Source organism: Euprymna scolopes, chromosome 23 (genome assembly GCF_053919585.1).
Source record: "Euprymna scolopes isolate OS-2025 chromosome 23, ASM5391958v1, whole genome shotgun sequence".
Lineage (NCBI taxonomy): Eukaryota > Metazoa > Mollusca > Cephalopoda > Sepiida > Sepiolidae > Euprymna > Euprymna scolopes.
The window spans coordinates 79,770,287-79,781,156 of NC_136504.1; the positions used below are offsets into that span (position 1 = coordinate 79,770,287).

General features: G+C 37.4%; 1 protein-coding gene across 1 annotated transcript; it reads right to left on the reverse strand.

The window, feature by feature from the left end:
* Positions 1–2,612: 2,612 nt before the first annotated feature.
* LOC145245641 (uncharacterized) lies at positions 2,613–3,188 on the reverse strand. The gene has a single exon (XM_080107204.1). The coding sequence runs from the start codon at positions 3,186–3,188 to the stop codon at positions 2,613–2,615; it is 576 nt and encodes a 191-aa protein (XP_079963330.1).
* Between the last annotated feature and the right edge of the window lie 7,682 nt (positions 3,189–10,870).

The following is a 10,870-nucleotide window of genomic DNA, read 5'->3' on the forward strand; positions in this document are numbered from 1 at the left end:
AAATGACGAAGAAACATTCAAATAACATGATTTATTGGAAATTATTGCTTATTTTTATGACTAAAATTTGAAACAGTTGTAAACACGCTCTGAAATGTCGATGATGCGCTGATGTTTTAGATCGACTACGAGCAAACGTTGATCACAGTTTTCTCATCGGCCTATATTCATGTCACCCCATGAATACAAGCCCGTCAAATACCTTCAGATCATCTGCTATCCCGACACAACTTCAATTTTCGATCGGTCAAAACGAATTTATTGACTTTTTTTTGGGTTGAGTGTTCAGCATCATTTGTGTCTATACGATTGCGTTTACCTTTTAACGTTTGCTACTAACAGAATAGAATTGAAAGAACGCTTATCACGCCATTGCTTTGCTCGAAGAGTATTTCCCATCAGAAGGTAATGCTTTATTAACACATGAAATTCAAAATTTCCCATTGTTTTGAAAGTCTGCTTCACTTAACAGTCATTTATAAACTAATAATTGTGTAACTAGGCTCAAAATTTGAAACGTATTATTTGAAAGTTAATGTTACAAACACATGGAACTGTTATTTACGGCACTACCTATGTGTCAGGCCCGGAACTTATTGAATAATGGAACAGGATATAACACCGTATCAAATGCCAGACAGCGACAAATTACCTTGCTTACAAATTGAGGGTTAGGCATGGTCGAGGATGTTGACACGTGGCCAAAATGTTCCATATGCCCAGAGGAAGGATAGGATATGTTTTCGCAAGATATCGTGGAAGAAAATGAATTTATCAACGAAGTAAAATAAAAATTTTGGGGACGCATAGTCTGGCTTGACGTATAGGGAAATATCACGGTAAACCATATGTTTTAAGCTAGAGATCACCTTGCGGATGATAAGAATTAACCTGAAAGGCGAAAACACCTTACGAGACAGAGAGGAGGAAAGAAAATTAAAGAGCGACATGGATAAGAGAGAGAGAGAGAGAGAGAGAGAGAGAGAGAGAGAGAGAGAGAGAAGGATTTCGGGAGAAAAGAAAAAAGAAAAAAAATTAAAGAGAAATATGAATTAAAAGAAAGAGAATACAAGGAGAAGATGTAATCTCCAAGCGATTGAGGAGGGGGAAGAGGAGGAGGAGGAGGTGTTAATTTCGAAGAGATGGAGGTCGGAATTAAGAGTTCTATAAAACTTTGTTTTTAGCAGGTGCAGGAGGCGTGCCCGCTGGTCATTGGACCGTATACATTGGCTTTTGGGCTTTAGACCAAAAGCTGGATACTTCCTCAAAAGAGCTAAGTGAAAAAGTTCTTCCTTTGATTGAGAAACTATCTAGAGGAATCCAAGTTGAAGAAATCCTGCATCTTAAACCGTTAAAAACTCGGTTATCATTAGTTATTGAATTGTTTGGGTTTGAAAATGCAGTTATTTACAGCGCCGACACCACAACAAGCCCAGACTGCATAGAGAGAAGCAATATACCAGCCATTCACCAGAACATTATGAAGAATTTAATCGCAGCATCTGATGACGAGTGTCCAGCCAGCGTGTTAAAAGTTTTGCCACACAGACTTAGGATCGTGCACGTTTTTATGCTCTGAGCATCAAAGCAAAGGGTCTATTGCCAGACGAAGATAAGAGTGTAGCTACGGGGACTTGGGGTTATCCCTTATGTTTAGGGACTGGAGACTGCTTGGTTACACTAATTGGTCCAATATATATATATATATATATATATATATATATATATATATATATATATATATATATATATATATATATATATATATGTAGTGTTTGTGTTTGTCCTTCGAAGTCAAAGATGATCATGACATCAGTGAGTGGTTTTGTGCTTCCGGAAATGACTTGTACGGCCGATCCAGGCATGGAAGGCTCTCCCACAAGTTGGACAGTGGTGAGCAGGTGTTGTGGGGACAGAGCTTGTTGCTCTGGCTTTGCGGGTTGCACGCTTCTGTTCTGCTTTGAGGGTTCTTCTCTCCTCACCTGTTTCAGCTCCTTTGTTGATGAGGTGACGCCAGTGAGTTCTGTCTGATGCAAGCGATTTCCAGGACTCGGTACTGATGTTGAATCTTTAAGGGAGACTTTGACGTTGTCCTTAAAGCGTTTTCTTGGTGCTCCGACTGAACGCTTGCCTTGGCACAGCTCGCCATACAGGAGTTGTTTTGGGATTCTTTCATCTGACATGCGGGAGACGTGACCTGTCCATCTCAGTTGGGTCTTTTGAATGGTAGTAGTTATGCTGGAAAGATTAGCACTTTTCAGGACCTTTGTATCAGGGACTTTGTCTTGCAGATATGGAAGAGATTTCGGAGACATCTCACGTGGAAGTGGTCCAATATTTTTCGTGCCTTCTGTAGGTAGTCCAGGTTTCTGAGCCATAGAGCAATGTGGTTAGGACAACTGCTCTGTAAACATTCAGCTTGGTGTCAATGCTGATTCCTATCCTTTCCCAGACTTTGCTTCTGAGTCTCCCAAATGTGCTGCTTACCTTGGCGATTCTATTGTTGATTTCGAGATTGATTGTGGTTGTCCGAGATAGAGTGCTGCCCAGATAGGTGAAGGTCTCAACCGCTTGAAGGTTCTGTCCCTTCACTGAGATACTTGGCTCATGATTCAGATTTCTGGGAGCGGGTTGGAACATAACTTCGGTCTTCTTGGTGCTAATTGTGAGGCTAAGTTGTCACAGGCTGCAGAGAATCTGTTCATCTGGTCTTGCATTTCTCGCTCGTTGCTGGCATTGAGGGCACAGTCATCAGCAAAAAGAAAGTCACTCAGCACTGCTTCCTTCATGTTTGTCACAGCCTGCAGTCTCCTTGGGTTAAATAGCTTTCCATCTGTTCTGAATTTAATGTTGATGCCTGGTGACTGGTCGCTGAAAGCGTCAAATAGCATTGCAGAAAACATCAAGCTGAACAGTGTAGGGTCAAGGACACAGCCCTGTTTAACTTCATTTGTTACCGGAAAAACCTCCGAGGGTTCACCATCGTCAAGGACGCGCCCAATCATGCCTTCATGGAATTGACAAACTACTGTGATGAAAGTACTTGGGCAATCGAATTTCTTCATTATTTTCCACGGACCATCCTGACTGACTGTGTCAAATGCCTTGGTCAAGTCGATAAAGGTTGTGTAAAGGTCTTGGTGCTGTTCGATGCATTTCTCTTGAAGCTGATGGGTGGCAAAGATCATGTCAGTGGTCCCCCGACCAGCGTGGAAACCACATTGACTCTCCGGCAGAAGTCCCTGTTCCAGGTGACCAAGTAAGCGGTTGAGGAGGATGTGAGCCAAGATCTTTCCTGCTATGGACAGGAGAGAGATACTCGGTGGTTATCGCATGATTGGCGATTTCCTTTTCACTTATAGATGTGAACGATTGTGGTGTCTTTAAACTCTTGTGGTAGCTGTCCCTTCCTCCACATGATCTGATACAAGCGGGTCAGCTGCTCCTGCAAGGCTGCACCACCGGACTTGTAAACCTCAGCTGGGATGGCATCTTGACCTGGAGCTTTTCCACTGGTTGACTTTGCTGACCTCTTCGATTGATGGGGGTGTATCGAGCTGTTGATTGATGGGGACTTGGGGGAGACGTTCAATTGCTATATCATTGATGGCTCCAGGGCGATTGAGCACTTTGTTGAAATGGTCAGCCCATCTGTTGAGGATCTCCTTCGTTCCCGTGAGTAGAGTTGAGCCGTTGGCACTGAGCAGAGGAGAGGATCCCGAAAACTATGGTCTGTAAACTGCCCTTAGTGCATCGTAAAAATTCTTTGTATCATTTTTGTCTGCGTAGCCTTGGATTTCATCTGCGTTGGCACTGAGCCAGGAATCCTGCATTGAACGCAGCTTGCATTGGACTTTGTTGCGCATGTTAGAGAATGTAGTTTTCTTCGCCACACAAGCTGGGTCATTTTGATGCGCTCTTAGCAGGTGGTGTTTTTCCTGCAACAAGTTGTGGATCTCGGGATCACTCTCATCAAACAAGTCCTGGTGGTGTTTGATGGCAGGACCTAGAACGTCAAGAGCAGCAGAGTGAACAACATCTCTGAAGGATGTCCAGCTCTCTTCAACGCTGTTGTGATTGAGATTGAAGTTAGCAAGTTTACTATGTATGCTGCTCTGGAATTCCTCTGCTGTTTTAGGTCATTCCAATTTGGCTGTATTGAGCCTCTTGGCTGTTTTTTTACCCTGAGGCCTTCTCTTTGGTTGAATAAAGAAGTTGAATTTGGAGATGATGAGGCGGTGGTCGGTCCAACAATCAGCCCCGCACATGGCTTTGGTCAGTCTCATGTCCTGCCTGTCCTTGACTCTGGTAATGACATAGTCGATTTGATGGCAGTGCCGAGAGCGTGGATGCATCCATGTGGTTTTATTGCGATTTGGGAGGCGGAACATAGTGTTTGTGATGTTGAGATCATGTGACGCACAGGTTCTAAGGAGGAAGAGTCCGTTGCTATTGCATTTGTCTACTCCATGCTTTCCAATGATGTTGTGCCAGGCTTGATGATCTGTACTGACACGTGCATTGAAGTCGCCAAGAATTACAAGCTTCTCCGACAGAAAATGAGGAAATGAGAGTCTAGTTCTTCATAAAACTTGTCTTTGACCTCATCAGCGTTAATCATCATTGGGGCATAGGCGCTGACCAGCGTAACGCTGGTGTTGCGTCCAAGAGGTAACTGCATTTTCATCAGTCTGTCGTTGATACCTTCAGGAATGCTTGCTAGTTTGCTAGGTGAGTTGTTTTGATAGCAAAACCCACACCAGCTTCACGCTGCTCCTCAGCACTGCGCCCACACCAGAAGAAGGTGTAGCCTACTCCAGTTTCAGTCAGTTGGTCTTTGTCTGCAAAACAAGTCTCACTTAGGACTGCAATGTCAATATTGTAGTGAGCAAGTGCACGAGCTACAAACGCTGTTTGTCTTTCAGGTCGATTTGCTTTTGCATTGTCGAGCAGGGTTTGGACATTCCACGATGCTAGAGTAAGCACCTTTGTTTTCTTTTTTCTTTTATTTCACCCGCTTAAGAGGGATCTCCGCCAGCCGCGGTATGCTGGCCAGGGTTTGGTGAAGCAGGCTGTTTCTAGGGCACCTTTTCTAGCCCCGTCCTCATTCTATGGATGCGAGCAGAGCGATCCTAAAGAGGGCTTCTCGGTCACTCAGGAGGCTGCCAGACCCACCACTGCCGCAGTCCAGTGAGGAACTACCACATGTCCTGAATCGCCTATGTGTAGGTTCACAGCTACAGCTTCCAGTGTATCCACACCTACTGCTTCGCCGTTTCCCTGTTGCCGCAGGACTTGAGGTTAATGAAAAGTCGATGTCATGACTTGCGCTCGACTTGGATTAAAGTGAGGGAGACTTGCGCAGGATCAGCCTCACTCTCTCTTCCTGATGCGCCGGTTCCAGTGGCAGGACTGTGTCAAGACGGCTGGGAACGAATCAGGATGCAGGAGTTGTCGGAAGGAGACTGGTCTGTCTTCCTACCGCCTTAGGGGCTACATTCCGGATTTTCTGTTGGGGTTTACTCCCTTAGCCTTTGTCTTTCCCAAGGCAACCACAAGACAGTGGAACTATTTGACCCATAGCTGGGGGTTAGTTCCATATCCACACGACGGTGGGCCTGCATGTCACATGTCTGGGAACCAACCTCCTCCAAGTCCTTGTAATTTAGCCTGACGCCGCAGGGTGCTCAGTTTCCATGTTTCGGTGCGTGGAACCACTACATCGGGCTTGCAGATGGAGAGGCTGTATACTGGCAGAGAGAGACTTACGCATTCGGCTCCTTTTTCACATAAATGATAGCCAGCGGTGTTAGCTGAGAGCAAGAGATGATAAGCACATCTACTACTACGACTACAACTACACACTAGACGCATCACACCGCCATTTGAAACACTATATATATATATATATATATATATATATATATATTGGACCACTTAGTGTAACCAAGCAGTCTCCAGTCCCTAAACATAAGGGATAACCCCAAGTCTCAGAAGATACACTTATCTTTAATATATATATATATATATATATATATATATATATATATATATATATATATATATATATATATATATTAAACAAACATTATTAATTATAACAGTTCTTCACTTGATTATACCTGTTTTTAATTTCAATCCTTTTAATGATCTTTTTTGTTTTGTGTCAAAATAATATAAAATTGCATACATCACAAACTTTTTCAGTTCTTCGTCGATTCATCTTCAGATAACAAAACAAATAAAGAAAAAAACGTGAACAAAAGAGAACTTCAAAAAGCATCTAATAACGCACGCAACGTGAAAAAAAAATAACCATAACCAATGCAGCTTTACGTTACCACTGTACCAATGTGACAAGCATATGAACTGATTAAAAATAAACTGAGGTGAATGTGCAACATGTTTAACGGTTTTTTAAAAATCCGGAGACAGACAGGCAGATAGGCATGTAGCCTTTTATATAAACGATGTAAGAATATAAGTTTCAGAAAGATCTGACAAGAGAGAGAAATTTCACAATATTGTTTGATTAGAAAATTTTCATGTTTGCTCGACATAAACAAAGCTTTAATAATTATTAATCTAATATATAAAAGGCTATATGTTAGTCTGTCTGTCTCCATATTTTCAAACTCTATCTCCCCCGAAACTAAAAGTTTCAGAGTGGCGCTACAAGCCTCAAATAATTTTATCTTTTACGAACCGTTCTTTTATGGGTCTTTAGCTGGTTAAAATTGTTTTGGAGGGGTCAAAAATGGGTCCAAATTGAAAAAGTCGTTATACATTTTGTATATTCATCTTAGTTTATTTTTAATTTTTGATTGGTTTATATGCGTGTCACACTGGTACTTTGGATGCTACAGTCTCGGTTATAGCTGATGGAACCCAAATACTATTGTTTTTACTTTTGAAATCACGACTCTAATCTAATATATACGAAATCTGGACTGATTAAAATATCATATTTAAGCGTATTTTACGCCTGAGCAAAGCCGGGTGCCTCCCTGCCTGGTTGTGCAATATGCTTAAACATATTTTAATTTATGTAGATTGCATATGCAATAAGATAAAATCAATCCTCTACTAATATTACGAGGAATAATTTGCTCGGTGGACAAATTCGCAAACAAATTATAATGATAATGTGTTGGATGTATTACTCAGAACGTCCGTTGATAGCTAGATCTGAGTAAGACTTCCAGGTCTTTAACAGCAAATAATTTGCTTAAAACTCGTCTTGTGCTACGAATTTCAGCATTGACTAATTTACCAGTTTGAGTCGGGCTAATTTCGATTTTCACCTGAAGATCTTCGAGGCTATTCACGTTCGTTTGAAGAGACCTTCTATTTGCAAACAGAAGAAACGTCTTCTTGGTTTGAACGTGATTAGCCTTTAGGAGATTTTATCATTGTACAATACGTAGGTTTATTTTAGATATATAGCCTTTCCCTGGTTTGTTATCTGTTTTCCCTGTTAACACACTTTATTTTAAACGTATTTTAAACGTATTTTTCCCACTTGGTCTCATCTCGCTTTTTAAGAATAAAATAAATCTCTCAACCCAGCTCTAAAAGAGTGAGAGCAAAATCGGTTAGCTGGCCGCCTATTTTTTCTTCTTTTTTTTTCTTTTTATCATGAATATCAAAGCTTGTCTTTCCCTCATAATTGATATATATATATATATATATATATATATATATATATATATATATATATATATATAATGTTATACCCCACAAAAAATTATATATATATATATATATATATATATATATATATAGTAAATTATAAAAAAAATATATGGTAATTAAGCTACACAGAATATTCCACATTTCATCCACGCTAGGATTCGTCAGGTCTAAAAATATATATGGCAATTAAGCTACACAGAATATTTCGCGTTTCATCCATGTGGATGAAATGCGGAATATTCTGTGTAGCTTAATTGCCATATATATTTTTATAACTTACTAGTGCTCAATACATAACTTACAGTACTCAATACATAGGTGGAGCTAACTCTACCTATGTATTGAGCACTGTTGAAGTAAATACTTAAAGTTTACACATAAAATTATACTTTCGTATATTAATTATTAAGTAGTCATATATATATATATATATATATATATATATATATATATATATATATATATATATATAATTTGAGGTTGCTATTTTCCAAAGGTAGGGTAACTAGTGAAATATAACGAGGTTCATAGAAGAGTGCTCAATACAGAAGTAGAGCAGATTACATTTGTCTTTACATAAGCAGTAGTTTGTTGCTACACAGTCATAAGCATGTTTCGGTCTACTAGTATTTACTAACTAGTGACCTCATCAGGCAACAACCCTTATTTTCGAAAACTACTGCTTATGTAAAGACAAATATATATATATATATATATATATATATATAAGCAATTATTGATCAGAATTTTAGAAATGAAGGCTCGTTGGAAAGGTAATGACCTTAAATGTGTAGTGGGCTATGTAACATTTACCCTTAATGTCGCACATTAAGGGGATCATTCATCATCCAGAGCCTATGTTTGGCACTTTTTTTGACAGCCATAAAATGTTTCAATCATAGTTATTTGTTCTCCTAGTATTGCATATGAATTACAAAATATCTGATATTTCCCCAAAACCTCTAATGATCTGACATAACAGCAAGGGGAGACTTAATTCTAAATATTTCTCTTATGTTATATCTCCCCTCTTTCATTTTCATACATAAATTAAATTTTACCGTGTATAAGGATTATTTGATATTGAAGATATTCATAATCGTACCCTATTTCTAAAAGAAGGAGATACAACATATGACAAATATTTGGCATCAAGGCTGCCCTTGCTGTTATTTCAGATTATTTGAAACCGTAGACAACAAGTTTTTGTCTCCCCTCTATCAAGGCCAGTTGGGGATATATATATATATATATATATATATATATATATATATATATATATATATATATATATATATATAAATTTAAAGGAGATTAGAACAATCGTCTAAAGAGCTGAGGATATTTTAATGTAATAGTGAAATTACTAGTTTAATCAAAATACAGGAAAGAAAAAGTACTCGTTGTAATTTAGATATATAATAAGTTCGATAGGTAAATATCCTAGAACTAATTTAATATTTAGTAATGTGATTGATAATTAAAAATTTAAAAATCAAATTATAATTAAATTAAAAATCCGTTTCATAAGAAGGAACAACAACAAAATAATTGATTTTGTTGTTGTTCCTTCTTATGAAACGGATTTTTAATTTAATTTTTAAATTATCAATCACATTACTATATATATATATATATATATATATATATATATATATATATATATTCCTATAAATTCGTTTTTCTTTTGGGTGTATTGATATTCATATTAAAAACCCCTTTTCTACTTATTTAAAAAGAAAATACAATTTTCTTATATATAGGTTGTGGAATTGCATCCATCTGCAAAAGATCTAGCTAATTTGCATATTCTTTTAAATATTCATTTTAATTAGTTTTTTTCGGTTTTCTTATGGGGTGATCATCTTTATTTAACTATTACGTGTAATTATATTCATGCAGATATTCTACATGATTTATACTTGCGTAATATTTGCGTAAAACGTTTACAGGAAACACAAAATTGTTTCCATATATATTTGTATATACGTATATATTTTTGTTGCACAGATTTTACCTACCAAACTCCTCCTAGAGTTTTTGGTCTACGGACATAAAATTTCATATATAAGGTGTTTGAATCCATGCAAAACTTTATATTTGGGTTTTAGCCTGGAAAAATCCGTGCAAAAGTGTGAAAATTAAAAAAAAATGAAATTTGCCAGGTGAAGGTCGAATGCCGCCATTACGAATGCATAATGTAGTTAATATTGGTTCATGTTTTAATTTTTAGCCTTGCAGTAAACATGTTTTCATAGCCCAGTCATTTATGGCAGAGGCAAAATAAATCGTGAGCTGAACGTTTTGGTTTCGATTCTCAATGGTGGCGCATGAGTCTTTTTTTTTTTTTTTTTAATCATTATTATATATTGCATCCAATCTATTTATCTATCTATCTATCTATCTACATCTATAAAAGTGTAAATGTCTGTCTGTCTTTTCTCTATGGTAATTAAGGAAGACTATTATACAGAAATACATTACTTTACATATTCACACTCTTTAATATATACATATGCACATAACCTTATGGACAGTATATAGGGCCCGAGCAAAGCCGGGCGGAACTGCTAGTATATATATATATATATATATATATATATATATATATATATATATATATATATATTGCCTGATCGTAAAATACGCTTAAATATGATATTTTGATAAATACAGATTTCGTATTTATTATTATATTATATTGGACCCAATATATAGAAATCATTTAAAAAGTAAAAAAAAAAAAAAAAAAATGACTCATGCGCCACCACCGAGAATCGAAATCAAAAAGCTTACGATTTATTTTTTCCCTTGACGGTAAAGTCTGAGCTATGAAGACATGTTTGCTGCAAACCTAAAAATTTAAATATGAACCAATAGCTATTACGTTATGCATGCAGATTCGTAATGCCATCGTTCGAACTTCCCTTGGCAAATTCCATTTTTTTTTAATTTTCACACTTTTCCCCGATTTTCCCCGGCTAAAACCCAAATATAAAGTTTCGCATGGGTTCGAATACCTTATATATTAAGTTTCATGTCTGTAAACCAAAAATTGACAGAGGAGTTTGGTAGGCAAAACTTTTTAAACAAATATATATATACGCATACATAAATAGATATAGAAAGAGGTTTGTACTTACACAAATATTACGCAAGTATAAATCATGTAGAA